Genomic DNA, 18,217 nt, shown 5'->3' with positions numbered 1-18,217 from the left:
AGCCCTCTAGTCTCTGTATCTATAGAATTGACTATTCTGGACATTTACCAGGATTGGAATCACAGTTTGTGGCCTTTCACTTAGTATTATGTTTTTGAGGCTCAACTATGTTGCAGTATTTTGTTTTTACTGCAGAATAATATTCCGCTGTATTGATAAACTGCTTATCAGTTGATGAACTGTGGGTTGGTTATACTTTAGGCTGTTATGAATACATTTTCTATGAACATTCATGTGAAAATTTTGGGGTGGACATACTTCGCATATGCATATGTAAATGGGTTATATTCATATAAGTGTCAAATATATTTGATATGCTCAATATATTCATATTTCTTCTTGGGTATATACCTAGGGTGATTTCTGAATCATATAATAACTCCATGATTAACTTTTTGAGTAACTACCAAACTGTTTTCCAAAGCAGCTTTACTATTTTCCATTCATGATATAGGTTTCCAGTTTCTCACGAACACTGGTTACTGCCTGCTTTATTCTAGCCATCCTGGTGGATATGAAGGTGTCATGTTATTTTAGTTTTGATTTGCATTTCCCTGGTGGTTAATGATTTTGAGTGTTTTTCAGTGCTTATTTGTATACCTGTTTGTATGGCTATTTGTATATATTCTTTGGGGAGATGTCTATTCAGATCCTTTGCCATTTTTAACTGGGTTGTCTTTTTATTACTGATTCCTAAGAATTCTTACTAGATCTGCCTATAAGTCCCTTATCAGAGATAGGATTTGCAACTATTTTCTCCCATTCTGTGGACTGTCTTTTCATTTTCTTGTTGGTTTAGTTTACAGCCAAATTGAACAGTTTAAAATATTGATGCAGTCTAATTCATTTTTCCTTTTGTCTCTTGTGCTTTTGGTGTCATGTCTAAGAAACCACTGTCTAACCCAAAGTCATAAAAATTTGTAGCTGTTTCTAGTTTTAGCTCTTTATATATAGGGCCATCTCCATTTTGAGTACATGTTTGTATATGATGTGAAGTAGATGTACAATTTCACTCTTTTGTGTGTGGATATCCAGCTGCTCTGATTTTTTGAAAAGGGTGTTCTTTTCTCTGTTGGATTGTTTTCGCACCCTGTCAAAAGTCAGCTGGCCAACAATGCAAAGCATTATTTCTGGACTCTTAGTTTGTTCTGTCATTCTGTGCGTCTGTCCCTGTTGGCTCAATGGTTAAAAAGCTGCCTCTCCATGCAGGAGACGTAGGTTCAATCCCTGAGTTGGAAAGATCTCCTGGAGAAGGAAATAGCAACCCGCTCCAGTATTCTTGCCTGGAGAATCCCATGGACAGAGGAGCCTGGTGGGCTACACAGTCCACAGGGTCGCATAGAGTCAGACACGACCACTACACGACAAATTTCAGTACTATATTGTCTTGATTACCGTAACTTTGTGCTAAGTTTTGACATGGGAAGTGCGAGCTCTCCACCTTGGTCTTTCTCAAGCTGGTTTTGGTTGGTTGCAGTCCATTTCCCTATGGAGGCTGGGTAATTTCTGAGGGATGCAGACCCCTCTGCTGGGAGTTCTGACGTGGGGATTCCACATTGGCCTGGGCTGAGTTGAGACTCCTCCTGCCTGAGAGTCTTCCTCCATGCCCTCTTTTCACAGGTTGCAGACCTGCATCGGTGTCTACCTGCCGCCTCTGCTACCTCCCGTGTCTCCTTCAGGCGTTTCCCCCAGTGATCGCCTGGCTCAGCATCTTCTCCTTAGAGAGGCTGAACTGACTCGGTTTCCTAACTTGGAGTTTCTGACTCTCTTTCCAGGCCCTTTTGATACATGATACTTGGGAATGTATTAGTCAGCTGCAAAAGAGAAATGTCGACTTCTAGAAAACAGCCCTTCTTTTAAGAGCTGGGGCCCCGGACCCTTTCATAAGGAGAGTGAGCAGCTGAGGCTCTGAGTGTCCTGCCAGTGGCTCTTCCACAGTGAGCGCTGAAGTGGCCAATTTCTCAGCACGTGAAGCTTTTGAGGGCTCTCTTCCCTTGGTCACCCATAACCATGTGGCATGACAGTGCTCTCCCTTGTGGTTGACTGTAGAACTATCTCACTTGAAGCCAAAGCATCCTAACTCCTGCTGACTGTCCTTGGGTGGCTGTGAGACATTCTAACAGTATTTTTGTAAGAAATTGTCCACTTTGTTCAGGCTACTCTGCATCCTGTCATTTGCAATCAGGAGCATCAACAAAGTGTTCATGTTTCTAAAAATCTTGTAGGAAGAAGATAAATTGAGTTTGCATAGCAAAAGAAAACCAATCTTCATTCTAACTTTGTTTATGTGACATTCCATCTATTTCTGAAGATGTTAAAACTAAATAAAAAAGTGCTTCTGTGCCTTGAAAGGGAGAGAGAAATAAGAATTATGAGCATTAATGTGTACTAGGTTCTTTTGGGAAGTTACAATTTTGTAACAAAATGGAGCTGTTTCATCATATGCAGAAACAGCCACACTTCCAATCAAACATTATGTTTTAGAGCTGGAAAAGGAGTACCTCAAGGCTGTATATTGTCACCGTGCTTATTGAACTTATATGCAGAGTACATCATGAGAAACGCTGGGCTGGAAGAAGCACAAGCTGGAATAAAGAGTGCCAGGAGAAATATCAATAACCTCAGATATGGAGATGACACCACCCTTATGGCAGAAAGTGAAGAGGAACTAAAAGCCTCTTGATGAAAGTTAGAGTGGAGAGTGAAAAAATTGGCTTAAAGCTCAACATTCAGAAAACGAAGATCATGGCATCTGGTCCCATCATTTCATGGGAAATAGATGGGGAAACAGTGGAAACAGTGTCTGACTTTATTTTGGGGGGCTCCAAAATCACTGCAGATGGTGACTGCAGCCATGAAATTAAAAGACGCTTACTCCTTGGAAGAAAAGTTATGACCAGCCTAGACAGCATATTCAAAAGCAGAGACATTACTTTGCCAACTAAGGTCCATCTAGTCAAGGCTATGGTTTTTCCTGCGGTCATGTATGGATGTGAGAGTTGGACTGTGAAGAAAGCTGAGCACCGAAGGATTGATGCTTTTGAACTGTGGTGTTGGAGAAGACTCTTGAGAGTCCCTTGGACTGCAGGGAGATCCAACCAGTCCATTCTGAAGGCGATCAGCCCTGGGATTTCTTTGAAAGGAATGATGCTAAAGCTGAAACTCCAGTACTTTGGCCACCTCATGCGGAGAGTTGACTCATTGGAAAAGACTCCGATGCTGGGAGGGATTGGGGGCAGGAGGAGAAGGGGACGACAGAGGATGAGATGGCTGGATGGCATCACTGCCTCTATGGACGTGAGTCTGAGTGAACTCTGGGAGTTGGTGATGGACAGGGAGGCCTGGCATGCTGCGATTCATGGGGTCTCAAAGAGTCGGACATGACTGAGAGAACTGAACTGAACCGACAGAGTGAGGAAAGAAAGTAAAAATATCTACCAATTTCAGGAAGAAAACTGTTCTGTTAGGAGAATCTGTTAAGGCAGAAGACCATTTAGCAAGAATCCACTGATTGCCACTGGAACCTTGGTGACGATGCAGCCAGATGGGCCGCCATACCAGACGCTCTGTTTTTCCCTGAATGAACATGAAAGGGTACGCATCTGGCCTCAGTCCATTCACAGCGTAGTGAGGAGATAAATACTGATAAAGTATAATTATAGATTCTCTTCTAAACAGTTTTATGTATTATTTTTGGCTGTGCTGGGTCTCCATTTCTGCACAGGCTTCCTCTAATTGTGGTGCGTGGGCTTCTCACTGTGCGGCATCTTTTGGTGTGGAGCATGGGCTTAGTTGCTGCACAGCACACGGGGCCATGGAGATCTCGAGACCAGGGGCCAAACCCCCGTCCCCTGAGTTGGCAGGTGGATTCTTCACTAGTCGCCAGGGGAGTCCTCGAGGTTTATTTCTTAAACAGCTTTATTAAGATATAATTCATATACTGTAACATTTACTCATTTAAAGTATATACTTCAGGGGTTTTTGGTATATTCCATAACTAACATTGTGATCAAGTGTTCACAACACATTTTCCATCTTAGACACTAGTAAGTGTACATTCATTACATTTTTATTGCTGGGTAGCCATCACCATTCTCTGTGTGACTCCAAGCATAATTCCCCCATTACCCCACCCCAGCCTATGGAAACCGCTGTTTTAATTTTTGTCTCTATGAATTTGCCTACTTTAAGTAAAATCATCCAGTATTTGTCCTCTTGTGTCTGGCTTCTTCTACTGAGCATGACTGAGTTTCATCCGTGTTGTGGCAGGGATCAGCACTTCACTCCTCCTTACGGTGAAACGATGTTCCATTACATGGACATATCATGTATAGTGAACCTGTTCACCTGGTGTAGGCAGTCAGGTCATTCCCACCTTTCGGCTGTTGTGAGTAACGCTGCTGTGAGTGTTGCTGCTGTGAGTGCTGCTGCTGTGAGTGCTGCTGCTGTGAGTGTAACTTCGGGTATGAAATTAGGAGTGGAGTGGCTGGGTCATGTGGTGATTGTGTTTAGGTCTCTGAGGGGCAGGATTCCAGGTTGCTGTCACGGTGGACCAGGCACATGGGCTAACTGTATAACAGGAACCTGGTTGAGACCAGGGGGAGAGTAGGGGTGCTTTGGCACTCAGGGTGTCTTTGCTCTGGAAATGTCTGTGTGGAAAAGGCAGTGTTGAGACTGCACCACACTTCTGACAGTCCCACAGGGCCATTCCAGGGAGTGACATTTGGGTAGCTCCCCTGCCTTAGGACTGGGTGCTGACAGGAGTAAGGAGAACCAGGAAGTAGCTCTTGTAGGATTTCAGCCCACTTTTTGAGTGTTCTGAGTTGCCCAGAAAATCACTAGTGCTTTACACGAAACATAAATGAACTAAGTGATCCAGTTAGAAGACACAGAATATCAGAATGAGAAGCAACAGACGATCATGTATAGACATGCTCTATAATTGTAAAGACATGATCTAAACTGTAAATGCTCTTAGCATGTAAAGACACACCAAACATGTAATGATGTAGTGAGGGAACAAAAAATACATCACGCAAATTTAAACAAAAGAAAATACGTGTAGTTATAATGAATTAGGCAAAATAAGTTTTCAGCTAAAAAGTATAACTAGAGATAAAGAGCATCTTATAATGATTTAAAAATTTACCAGGAAGATAAAATATTTCTAAATTTGTTTGTAATTAGCAGTGAGGCCTCAAATCTAAAAGCAAAAATAGACCAAATTACAGTGCTGTTTCTGCTGCTGCTGCTAAATCGCTTCAGTCGTGTCCAACTCTGTGCGACCCCATAGATGGCAGCCCACCAGGCTCTCCCGTCCCTGGGATTCTCCAGGCAGGAACACTGGAGTGGGTTGCCATTTCCTTCTCCAATGCATGAAAGTAAAAAGTGAAAGTGACGTCGCTCAGTGGTGTCTGACTCCTCGTGACCCCATGGCTGCAGCCCACCAGACTCCTCCATCCATGGGATTTTCCAGGCAAGAGTACTGGAGTGGGGTGCCATTGACTTCTCCAAAATTATGGCGATAAATAGGTAAATCCACAGTTACGGCAAGAGGGTCTTAGTACATCTTTCCGTTGCGTTACAGCAGATTAAGCAGACGATAAAGACCTTGCACCTAACAACTAAACTTTTTTTTTACTTTATTTTACTTCACAATACTGTATTGGTTTTGCCATACATCAACATGAATCCGCCATGGAGTTATTCCCAACTGCATCTAACATGTTTACAGCAGTGACCGTACACAGGGCTATATGGTGGGTGTCAGTAAACTGCAGAAGACAAATAGTACAGAATATGGATTCTGATCACACTGCAATGAAAATGAGAGAGTCAGTTCCTAGGTAGGTTGATAAAAAGTCCAGGGTCCCTGAGGAGGAGAAAGTTTAGACTTAAATGCCTATCTTAGAAAAGAAGATAGGCTGAAAATTAATAGGCTAAGCATTCACCCAAGGCATAATGAAAGTTGGAGGAAATAACAGGTAAGCTGCCTGTGGAGGGCAGTCACCCTGGCTGCAGGGTGTCTGGAGGGCAGAAGGGCACCCAGCACCTGCTGGTCTGTATAGGTGCAGTGCAGGGACAGGCCTTGAGGGCAGCTCATCACTGCTGCTGGTCTTACTTGAAAGGTGTGTGTTAAGCTGTTTATGAACCCAACGGACTGTCCCAGTGGCCCCCACAGGCTTGTTCCGGCGCTGCTTCCCACGCGGTTTTCTAAAGTCAAGTCACGACTGAGATGAGCTCATAGGTGCCACCCACCCGACTCGTGGACAGCAAGTTCTGTGGGTGAATTTTGCAGATGGCCTCCTCTCTCCATCCCCAACCTCGTCCCTCCCGGTCTGATGCTGTAACGTGTCACATCTGTGGTCTGTCCACGGGCATGGGCTTCTTCAGGCAGGAAGACCACAAGCGCCCTCAGGCCGTGTGGCCCGGTGGGTCGTGTGAGCACCCAGCGCTCTGTCTCAACGTGCACCTGGGTGCCTGCAGGAGACTGCATCCTCTCTGAAGACCCGGGGGCAGTGACCGGCGCAGGCCAGGAGTCCCGCATCAGCGTGACCAGCCCAGAGGCCGACACGTGGCCGGCCTGCCCGCCCCACGGTCACAACAGTATCCCGATACCACCTGTCCTGTGCCCTCCCGAGCAGTGGGCCACAGGCAGGATGACCACGTGATAAAGTTCTTCATGAACTGAAAATGAATGTCATGCACTGCTATTCATACTTATCTCAACCAGTGAGGAAATCAGCCTGAAGCCTGGGTATCCATGCAATTTCTGCCCATACAGATTGTGCCTGAATGCTTCAGAGACATTTTCTGAACTGGCTTATATCATCCAGGGATTAATATTTCTCTAGAACTGGAAACGTGCTTTTACATTCAGCTATGTCATGATTCAACCTTTTGTAAATTTTAAATTACTTTTAAATTAACACATTGCCTATTTTTTTTTTAATTTGGAAATAGAAGGAAAATAAAAGGCCAAAATCTCAAGATTAAAGACAATCACAGTAACATTTTACCCATTATTCTTCAGTTCTTTCTCTGGATTATTATTTTTTTTCCTGTTTACATTTTTATAAGTAGTTTAAATTGGATTTTTGGAAGCTGATGGTAAGCCCTAAGTACAGGAGAGAATTTTTCCCAGAGAAACTGCTGTGTTATGGGTTTACTCCCATCACAAGGAAAAGCATTCATAATAAAATAATTTGCTATTATGCTCTATCCAGCTGTAGTAGAGAAGAGAGGCAGTGACCCCTAACATTCTCAGGAGCTCCTTGGGGTTTCCTCTGCTTTGACTCTTGATCTAAATTACTTATTCTTCTAGTGATTTTTAAAGAAAAAGTACAAAGCTGGAAAATTTCCAGAGCCTGTGTGTATCTGAGAATGCCATTCTGCATCTTAGCCTTTGCCTCTTGAAACTTTTCACTGTCCTTTTCACGGTGATGAACCATTGACTTCTGGGAACACCATGAGTTTTCCTGTACATGTAAGCCCATTGTTTCTCGCTGGATGGTTTTTAGCACCTAGTCCCTAGTGTTCTGAAGAATATCACTGGTAGGTCCTCCAACAAAGGTGGGTGCTGTCATCACACACATTCAGGAAGCATGTTGTGGATGGGGGCCTGCCGCTGAGACGGTGAAACTCACAGCTCACTTGTATTTCCCAAATGTATGAACAGAGGACCCTTCCAAGTTTGTGGAACACTAACAACTCCTGGGAAATGTCCCACTGGAGGTCAGTTGGCTTATAATCGCAATTATATTTAAGTTCTCAAAAGAAAAGGCAGATTTTGTCTCTTTGGGGCCTCTCTCCACTGTTTTCTTTGTTTTGATCTGGAATGCAGAATTCGCTTCTCTGCTTGCATTTATTTAGCTTTCAATAATTGTGACAGAACATACACAACAAAAATCTTACTGTTTAAGCCATTTCTGATCGCATAGTCCAGTAGCATTTAGCCCAATACATTGTTGGGTGGCCAGAAAGGATTCCCTCTTAAATTACATATTCTTTTTTTTTTTTTTTTTTAATAAGAGCTTCCTTAAATTCACTGAAGGGCATGCCTTTGGCAGAGCTCCAGCGATGTGCTGGTCACCGTCCTGAGCTCTGGGGACACAGGACACGAGAACTAGGGCTTGGTGACTGCTTCTGTCCCAGCCATCCGGGCTCCACCTGGAACCCTGGCTGCTCCCTGGCTCCCGGCTCCCACAGCGTCTGCACTTAACCCACACTCAGAGCGCTTGTCATCTCTCCTTGGCAGTTCTGCTCCTGTCTGCTCTGATAATGTTTTACATCACTGCACCTTAATCAGTTTCTCCGCTTTTCTTTTTTCTTACTTCTCTTTTCAGCTTATTTTTAAATTTCTGCTTGTTCTTTCTTGATGGCTTTCAGCTTGATAAAGGCCATGTTTTCTCATCTCACTAAGAACAGCAGAGATGTTGTCTGCAATGTGCCTTAGTTCCTTTAAAAACAATGTCCAGCACTGCTATATTTAAAATGAGTAACCAACAAGGACCTACTCTAGAGCGACAGGGACCTCTGCTCAACGTCATATGGCAGCCTGGACGGCAGGGGAGTCTGTGGGGTGGGGAGCAGATACATGTATATGTATGGCTGGGTCCCTTCGCTGATCCCCTGAAACTACCACAACATTGTTGGCTGGCTAAACCTTAACACAAAATATTTAAAAACAAAGTAATGTTCCAAACTGGGATCTTCCGGCATCTTTCAGGTGACTTTACCCTCCTTTCCCTGAGGCTCCCTGTGACTTCCTGTGCTGCTCGCTCACCCTCAACTGAAAAGGGAGGAAAAAGGCCCAGGGCCTCGGTGCCAGGTACACCTGGAGTTGCCAAAGCTCCTCTTCAAACTTACCTGTAACTGACAGCAGGTTGGTGTCAGTGTCTCCAGGTCCGTTTCCCAGACGAGAGTCTGCGTTTGTGTCCAGCAAGTATAGCCCTTCCCCAGCTCAGAGACCATGGGCAGGGAGGGGGGCATACCCAGCTCTGCCCATGGCCTGCATCACCCCTCAGCTCCCATGGGATGAGGGGCAAGGGCATGGCTGCAGGCCTGCCCTCTTTCCTGCCCAAGGATCCTCTGGGCGTTGGGGTTTCCATGTGTTCACAGACTGAGAAATTCAACAGGGGAGGAGCCAGGAGAGGATGAAGGCAGAAGGGCCACAGGTGGTTTGCCGGGTGCTGCTCCTGGGCTGGAGTGCAGTGTGTTAGCTGTGTGAGACCTCAGGAGCCCCCTGCCCCAGCATCCAGGTGGACCCGCACGGTGCGGGGGGATCACTGACGTTTCTCCATGTGGCTCATTTTATTTCTTGCCTGGAGAAGGTTGGACATGTGTCCTAGTTTTGGGGATTTTTAACCTTGCCTTTTTGCTTCGTCACTGGTCTTTCAGTGAGAAGCTGGAAGAGGCTGCTAGCAGGTGTCATTTTAAACTAAAGTCTGTAATTAAATCCTTGACTTTGAAGGCAGGAAAAACATTAAATACTGTCAACACTATGGTTTTACCAGTGGTCACGTAGGGATGTGAGAGTTGGATGGTGAAGAAAGCTGAGCGCCAAAGAATTGATGCTTTTGAACTGTGGTGTTGGAGAAGACTCTTGAGAGTCCCTTGGACTGCAAGGAGATCCAACCAGTCCCATACTAAAGGAGATCAGCCCTGGGTGTTCATTGGAAGGACTGATGCTAAAGCTGAAACTCCAGTACTTTGGCCACCTCATGCAAAGAGTTGACTCATTGGAAAAGACCCTGATGCTGGGAGGGATTGGGGGCAGGAGGAGAGGGGGACGACAGAGGATGAGATGGCTGGATGGCATTACCGACTCGATGGACATGAGTTTGAGTGAACTCCAGGAGATGGTGATGGACAGGGAGGCCTGGTATGCTGCAATTCATGGGGTCGCAAAGAGTCGGACACGACTGAGACTGAGCTGAACTGTCCTACAGCCCCTTCAGCCGGAACCCCGGCTCCAAATCCTTGGGTCTCTGCTTCTAGACTTGGCCGGGCTGTCAGACCTGTCTCTTGGCTTAGGTCTCCAGAAGCCGTCAGCAAACATACTCCGTGTGCTGTAGCTGCCGTGTTCCTCCCTTTGCTTGGGACTTTGTGGAACGTGCCTCACTGACTGTAACTGTTACCACAGCCAGTGTATTCTGACAGATGCCTATCCTTCAAAAAAAACCTTGTGGTTTCCTTAAATCGGTTCAGTTTCTTACTGTTGGCCGCCTCTGAAATCCCCAGCGCCCACGGGGCAGCTGGATTTCTTTCATTATGTTCATTACCCTTGTAGCAGGTACCTCCGCTCGCTTACTCTTAGCTCTCGTCTTGGACTTTATTAGTTTCTTTGCTTTAAAACGAGTGTGACACAACAGCGAGTCAATGCTCCTCTCACCGTGTGCTCCGTAAGAGGTGTGGGTGTGTGTGCGGTGGGCGTGCGAGCCAGTGCTGAAGTGGCACGGTCAGCACCCACGGAAAGCTTCTAGGAAGCTCAAGAGACAGTGCCGTCCTGCCTCAGATGGTGGTGTGGTACAGCCAAGCTGCCTTTTCAGAGGGCCTATCTTTTCAGTGTGAAGTGATTTTTTGAAATAATAACCTGTTTTTTTGTGTGTGTGACTAGCTTAAATTAGGTGGACTTGAAAATGGTTCTGCATGCAATTAGATTATGCTGTTTGGACAATACACTCACCTTGACCTAAAAAAAAGTCCTTCCTGTAATTAACACATGGCGATACGGTATGCAGTAATGCTTAGGACAGAGAGCGTCTGCATCTCGGTTCCAGATTTGCCAGAGGCTGAACTTGACACACGACTCCCTTGTTGCGCTGCAGCTCCGTGTATTCGTCGTCAGGTCAGAGGTGCGCCTGTGCGGTCCATCCAGGACCTCATGGGAGGAGCCAGGGCACTGTCGAGGCCACACGTGGTTTCTCCACCGCCATAACTGACTGCTCCACTTTCAGCCACCTCTACAGTCGTCTTAAGAAATCATGCAGAATCTGCCAAACAGGCTAAAAGCCAGCATAATTTTAAAAAAAAATTATTTATTCCAAGATCCATGGGTTTGAGGCCTTTCACAAGTTATCACAGAAGTGAATACGGAACTCAGAAACAAGTGTTTGTAGCTGCAGCACTTAACAACAGAATCAGCATCACCATGACCCTAACCTAAAAGACTCAGGTGTCTCCCTTACGTAGAATCCATAAGGAAGGTCTCGAAGTCTAGGTCCAGGTCAGAAACCAGGGTATTTACGAAGTCGTCGATAGAAGGACGCTTCTGAAGCATACCTGCCAACAGAGAGACAGACGGTCAGCCAGCTCGCTCAGGAACAGCACAGAGTGACGGACAGACAGCACGTCCACACGGTCAGGGACGCTCGGCTTCGGGAGCTGCGAGCTGGGAACTAGGCTGTGCCAGAGTGTCCAGGCAGTGCCTGGGCTCTGAGCAGTTTCTTGTTTTATTGCCTTTTTTATACTATCTCACCAACACTTAGCTTAGAAATTTAGACCCAAATGTATTTTGGAGATATTACTATACCCTTGGAGCCCACTTGACCAGGAGTGCAAGGAACCATGCTCCAGGTTTGGGGGCCAGGGGTGTTCCCATCCAGGCCACCATCTGCAGTGGAACGTAGAGAGCTTCAGGCAGGCCTAGGGCTGGACACACAGACACGGTCACCCCCACTGGGGAACACGGCCACAGGGACTGGCCAAGGCCTGGCTTGTACAGTGGACACAAAGCAGCAGTGCCAACACGGCTTTGGCAGCCCCTCACTGGACCCTGTGTGCTCAGGAACAATACGGATGCCGTCATATTCTCACCAGAGCCCAAAGTACTTTCATCTGCATTCAAACCCAGGTCCTCACATCTCCGTCACAGGGGCCATCTGAGGAATAAGGGCTGGCTATTGGAAGAGAATTCCGTTGCTGTGTCTTTAATTGCAAAACTAAAGTTCAAAGCAATTTTCTCTTTACAGTAAAATAGTTCCTAGGGACGAGAAAGGCCCCCTAGTCCTCCTGTGTCTATGGCAGTGGGATGTGATGGCTCTGACGATGGCCAGACAGCGCCTTCCACTCTGCGTCTTGGAGACGCAGGCTTTCATGTACTCAGAGCAGTAAACCCTGTCTGCGCATTTCCTACGGGCCAGGGTTCTTAATGCAGAGAACAGCTGTGGGGCAAACACCATAACATGACTTTCGGTCAGATGTGTTAGCCTGTTTCACCATTCCCTTCCTTGTAACATTTGAAACATCCTGTAATTACAAACTGCTTCTAATTAAATGGTTAGAACTGTCAGGAGGTGGGGCTGACCTCCGCAGTGAAGTGCGGCTGCCTGTCCCATGAAGAGTTCCTGTCACCTCCACCAGCTGTCCACAGACACGGGACCCACCACCTCAGCCACACCCTCTCCAGGGCCACCTGCAGCCACTTCTGCATCTCAGAGGACGGCCGCCGCGGGGCAAGCAGAGAAACGCACACACGCTCGGGGGAGTTTTAAATAAAACCTGGCCCAAGAAGAGTGGCTGGACCGTGGTATGTGTGCTGCGACCGGTGAAGATGAAGGTTCAGAGAGGACGCACTAACTTCCCAGGGCGGGAATTCTCCTGCCCCACGGCTGCAGTGTCCTCGCTTTAGTTAGATCTAAGTGTTTGCAAGTGTCAAAAGGAACTAGCAACTTCTACACAGGGAATTAAAAACAAAATGTTTTCAGGCAGTTCCACAAATAAGAAAAGCTGAATTTAGCGTTTACATATGTAGATGGTAAAGATTTCAGCAACACGTGGATTTTTTTCATAAAGCTGGTGAAGATGTTCTCTGCGTCAAGTTTTAAGTCTTAAAAGGGTGGTGATGAGATGAGCAGTTTCATAGGCGCCCCCAGAACTTGCTGGAGGGCCAAGTCCAGAGCGGGTAGAGTTGACACACATTCTCTGGAGGGCAGGGGTGGGGGCCGCGGGGAGCTGAGACTGTAAAACAAAACCGAGGGTAACTTTCCCCCTCAGAGGGACATGTGGGCGGCAGTGTAAGACAGACCGGCTGCAGGGAACCCTCAGGGAAGCAGAGTCCCGCCTGCCCGCCCTCCGCAGGCCCACAGGGAACAGCCCGTCAAGCAGTTATGATGACGATTTCATTTATTTTCCTCCTCCTTTTCCCCGAGAGGCAAACGGGCTGATAAAACCTGGGGCAAGCCCGAACGTTCCTGTCTCGTCTGCTCTGCTAAACCAGTGTTCACGACCTCGGAGGACCAGGAGGCTGTTCCAGGCCTGATGGCAGTGAACTAGGGTCTCCACGGGTTCTGGGGCAGGCTCTGGGGGCCCTGCCCGAGCTGGGTGCTGGCCTGTGTGCAGCACCGTAGCCTGCTGCTCAGGGGCTGCCAGCTGCAGGTTATGTGTGTGCCCGCAGGGAACGCCATCCTGGCCACCACACTAGGGCGTCTAGGGGGCAGCTGGGCCCCAGGTATGGGCCCCCCTGCCTTCCTAACCCAGCTTGGTGCCAGCCCTGTGCCCCTCAGGGACCCACTCCCAGTCAGCTCGTCTACCCCAACACGGAGCCCAGAAGCTGCTTTCTCAGCTGGCTTTTGCTTTGCCCCTTGACTCTGCGGCCACCTCTGTACTGTTCCCCCAAATTCTTTTCTGCTTGGTCAGCCTGAGTTGGTGGTTTCTTACAAGAAGATTCCCACCTGATAAAGAGATTAGTTCACAAGTTATTAAAGAGAACTTAATGATACCCGGGGAAAACTGGTATTTTTGTTTGAGGACCAACTTTCTAGACCCAGGGTTTGGAGTAAAGGCAAGCGCTTTCTGCTTTTTCTTTTCTCATTTAAATAACCACATCTTTCCACAGATATTGGAAACAGGTGACATACAGGCAGGCAGTGAGAGCTGTCTTGGCCTGAGACAGGGGAGAGTCTGTCTCTGCCCCCAGCCCCACCTCCTGTGGTGGGGGGATGCTGGGGGTAGGGTAAGAAGACAGGGATGCTCTCTCCAGAGCGCGTGGTTCCTGCTGAAACTGCGTCTTTCCTGGTGCAGCTGGAAGGACCTGCCCTTCCGCCTATGGGCCTCGTGGTGTGGCAGGCGCTCAAGGGCTGCATGTGCGCCCGGAGCCCAGGAGAGGGGCGGGTGTGGCCCCCACACCGGAGGCGCCCGGGGTGGGCCACCCCCCAGTTCTTTCTAAATCAGAGATAAAAGCCCAGCATACTCCTACATTTCAGGCACAGTGCCGGTACTTGGCTCAAATGAAGGTATGTCAGCCAGGTTTCTATGAGAGTTAAGGCCAACAGGCATCATCTATTTAGGGATCACAGCCCAGCTCTGAACACCCCAGGGGAGCTGCCGTGGGGGCCAGCGCTGGGCACGTTGGGCTTTCAGGCTGAAGGGAACATTCCCTGGCTCAGCCCAGCATCTTACAACCTCAAATTTCTGGCTGTTCTCTCTGCTGACTGTCCCAAAGTCTCCCTCTGAAGGGTTAGCGAGGAGGAATACAGCAGAAGGATAAAGTCCTCCTTTTCTGAACAAGCCTGAAGGTGCCCCTAAAGAGGGCACTGGGGGTTAGAGCCAGAGCTTGGGGAGTCACCCTGGTCAGCCGGTTCAGGGCCTTCGGCCCGGACTGGACTTCCAAGACTCACTCCTGCAAGCAGCAGCCCGAGCAGAGGCTGACTGGTGAGTGAAGTGTGTGTCTAAGGACCAGAACACCAGCAGGGTACAGTCTACACAGCTTGACTGCTGTAAGAATTGAGCATCGTGCACGTGGGAAAGGCCCTGTAACTGGTAACAAGAACCATCAGAGTGAAAGTTCAAGGGCTGAAGGATGAGGTTGCTTATTTTCTGCACAAGCTGAATTTCAAAATGCTGTCTGTGATCAAGCATTTAGGGTTTTATCATTGGACACAATCCCGAGCTGATTATCCAGCTAATGAACCACAGCTTGCTTGTATTCTCTGGCTTTTCCATCTGCTTTTGACGACATAACTTTATTTACGGAAAGAAGGAAACAGACATGGTAATTAAAATCAACCCCTTTTCTACCTGTTAGCAGCTGTGATACAAGGTTTACCAAAGAGAACATGGGGATGGTGGACGAGTCCTGGGGATGAACAGCGGCGATGGCCACACGGGGCTGAGGGGCACTGAACTGCACACTCACAGTGGTGAGAATGGGACATTTTGTGTCATACACACTTTCCCACGACTTAAACAAGAAGGGACCAGAAGCACTGAGACAGCCTGTGACTGGCCCACACACTCAGCTGCCGTGGCTCCGGCAACATGGGACGGCCCGGACTGCAGGTCATCCACGCGAGCCACCCTTGGGCCTGAGCACCCATCCCAACAGTTCACAGGATGCGTCGGACCATAGGTCATCCACGCAGACTGTGGACCACCCTTGGGCCTAAACACTCATCGCAACGGTTCACGGGGTGTGCCGGACCACGGGTCATCCACGCAGACCATGGACTGCCCTCGGGTTTGAACATCAATCCCAACAGTTTACGGGATGCGCTGGACCATGGGTCATCCATGCAGACTGTAGACTGCCCTTGGGTCTGAACACCCGTCCCAACAGTTTACGGGATGCGCTGGACCATGGGTCATCCACGCAGACCGCGGACTGCCCTCGGGTTTGAACACCCATCCCAACAGTTTACAGGATGCGCTGGACCATGGGTCATCCACGCAGACCGCGGACTGCCCTTGGGTCTGAACACCCGTCCCAACAGTTCACGGCTACTTTTCATGCTGAGATAACTTTACGTGCCAAACTCGGCCAGATTGATGGGAACTGTAGCCCAAGCTGGCCTGGCCGTGTGAAGTGAGCTTTCTGAGGTCAGAGCTCACCCGAGGACCAGCTCTCCTGGGCCTCAACGTCTGGCTCCTCTCTCTCTCTTGTTCCGCAGTTTCCTGGGTTCCACACTGGGCTGCCCACGCTCTTCTCTAAAGGTGGTTCCACGACCTACTGTCGGTCCTGGGAAAATGAGGACATCAGCCAGAAGGGAAACTCCGTTCCTCCTTTGAATTGAAAACCTTCCCAGCCCCTCGGCCGGGCAGTACTTGTGCTGTTCGGAACTGGGCTCTGCCCCACGCCCTGCCTGTGGGCGGCCGGGCCCAGCATGTCCGGCCAGGTGAGAGCAGGATGTGGGAAGTGGAGCTGCAGACATGCCCTGTTCCTCATTAGTTTATCCCAGTTTCATCGTCGGATTTAACAATTCCGTTTACTGAGTACCTTTCTGGGTTAAAAAACATTTTGCCTTTTGAAGCTCTACATCTTCCTTAAACAAACACACCCACACATCAAACGTGTCCACACCCTCTGAAAAACCAGTGCTTTTAGGAACGGGAGGCCGCAGCCTGGAGCACCCAGGTACGCCTTCCGGGGAACTGGGGCTCTGTTCCCACGGCCATGACTCTGGCTGCCGCTCACCTTTTCCTGACACTGTGGTCGCCCCGAGCCGCTGCACCCTGTGCCGGCCTCCCGGACACACTTCCCTCCCTCACTCCCGCTCTCCACGGGAGAAGAGGAGGTTCTGCCGGCCAGTGTGTGGTCAGGACCGCGGCCTGCCTGTGAGCGCGCACGCGTGCGTCCTCACTGAGTGAGGTCTCACTCTGCCGTGAAACCACTGCCGTGTGGAAGACAGAGACACCATCATCTCCGTCCCTGGGACGTCCTGCCCAGGGCACCGAGAGTATCATCTGCGCATCAGGGTACGAAGCGACTCACCACCAGCCGTGGTGACAGAGCGGCCGGCAGGTGCAGCGCCGACACGCACAGAGCCGTGCCCAACGTGAGTGCGCCCTGGTCTACCCGAGAAGAAGTCAGAGACACCAGCAGTCCACACACCACGGGGGAGGGGAGCGCCTGAGCTTCAGCTCTTCCAGTCCTGTCTCCACAGGGTGACCTCGGGCAGGTGACCCGAGCACGCTGGGACCACAGACACGAGGGGACAGATGCAGCGTGCTCGGCAGGGGCAGCCCCCGGCCCCAGGGTCAGTGTGGCTGTCACTGTGCTTCTCCTGCCAGCACCCTCCCGCCTCCTGTCCGTTCAACTCTAGATACAAAAGCAGCAGCAGTCAGTCAAGAATCTCAGGAAAACTGGGGCACAGGGCTACTGCAACATTTTAATAAAATGCTCATCCTCAAGGGAAAAGAAAGTGCAGGAAGAAGACAAAAATGTAGGACTGAAATTATACAGTTAATTTGAGGGTGTGATTTAAGCTTTCAAGAATTTTTAAAATTAAAGCTCCGTTTTGCTTAAACTGATCGAAGGACGATGTGAGTGGAGTTCAGCTGCTGTCCCGAGCCTGCCGCTGAACACACTCAGTGCCGAGAGGAGAAGGGCTTACTTGACGTACCCCAACTTACGTGATGGGGTCGAGTATTTGAGGCATGCAGACTTGGACGTTAAGGGAGGGTTGTCCTGTCTGACAGACTTTAATGTAAAGAAGAACTATTAAATGGGAAAATCAGGTTTAGGTACAGTCATCCTTAATCTAGTTTCGTTATTAGTGACGTTATGTACAGAGTCGTGAGGAGACGGTTTCTTTAGAGACGGCCAGAAAGACTCAGTCACTAGGAGATACCTTGCAAATGACCTTTCAGGAGCTAACCTAGTTAAACCCAGAGAAACGTCCCTTCTCTGTGCTCTTTGGACATCTCAAGAGCTGGGTAGCAAACGTGTTTCCATCCCTCCACTGAAGCTGCCCGCGGGCTCTGCAGTGAGAGTAGAGCAGGGCTCCGCCCTGGGATGCCTGAGGTTGAGGCTCACGGCCCTCGGCCGTGCAGGTCCCTGAGGGCTGTGTGTCCTGGGGGGCGAGGGGAAGGGCCTCGGCCTTGCTTCTGTGAAGGGGGTCATACCTCCCAGAGCAAACGCTGGCCTGTTAAGGGGCCACTGTTGCCCTGTCACCGTCCCCAGACTGGTCCTGAAAGCGACTCTTTGTGCTGTGCTGACATGCTGCGACCGTGACCAAGCAGGTCACCCGGAGCTGTGGGGGCAGGAGCCTGGGCGGCCCGGGGGAGAGGAGGAGCTGGACCTGTAGCCGCAGGGAGCGTGCAGTGGACACAGCCACCCGCCAGGGCCTGAACACATGCGGTGTGCGATGCAAAGTACGGTGAACACAGTACAAATTAAATTCTGCTTACAAGTTACCTTCCCCAGAGGCTTTTCCTTGTTGCTAGCAAAACATGTTGGTTGAATTTATTCACTGGAACACCGACAATATCAACAGCAGGA

At 49.0% G+C, this 18,217-nt stretch overlaps 1 protein-coding gene across 1 annotated transcript in view; it reads right to left on the bottom strand.

Annotated features, from left to right (window-relative positions):
* Window positions 1-11,019: 11,019 nt before the first annotated feature.
* Window positions 11,020-18,217, bottom strand: part of MIPEP (mitochondrial intermediate peptidase) — a 79,919-nt gene continuing 72,721 nt past the window's right edge. Inside the window, exon 19 of the mRNA XM_027973663.2 lies at window positions 11,020-11,283. Within this exon, the coding sequence (XP_027829464.1) occupies window positions 11,186-11,283 (98 nt within the window). The 3' untranslated portion in view covers window positions 11,020-11,185. The remainder of the gene's footprint in view (window positions 11,284-18,217) is intronic.

This window comes from Ovis aries, chromosome 10 (assembly GCF_016772045.2).
Source record: "Ovis aries strain OAR_USU_Benz2616 breed Rambouillet chromosome 10, ARS-UI_Ramb_v3.0, whole genome shotgun sequence".
Taxonomy (NCBI): domain Eukaryota; kingdom Metazoa; phylum Chordata; class Mammalia; order Artiodactyla; family Bovidae; genus Ovis; species Ovis aries.
Note: the sequence above shows the minus strand (reverse complement) of the source record. Positions and strands in the feature narration are given on the sequence as shown.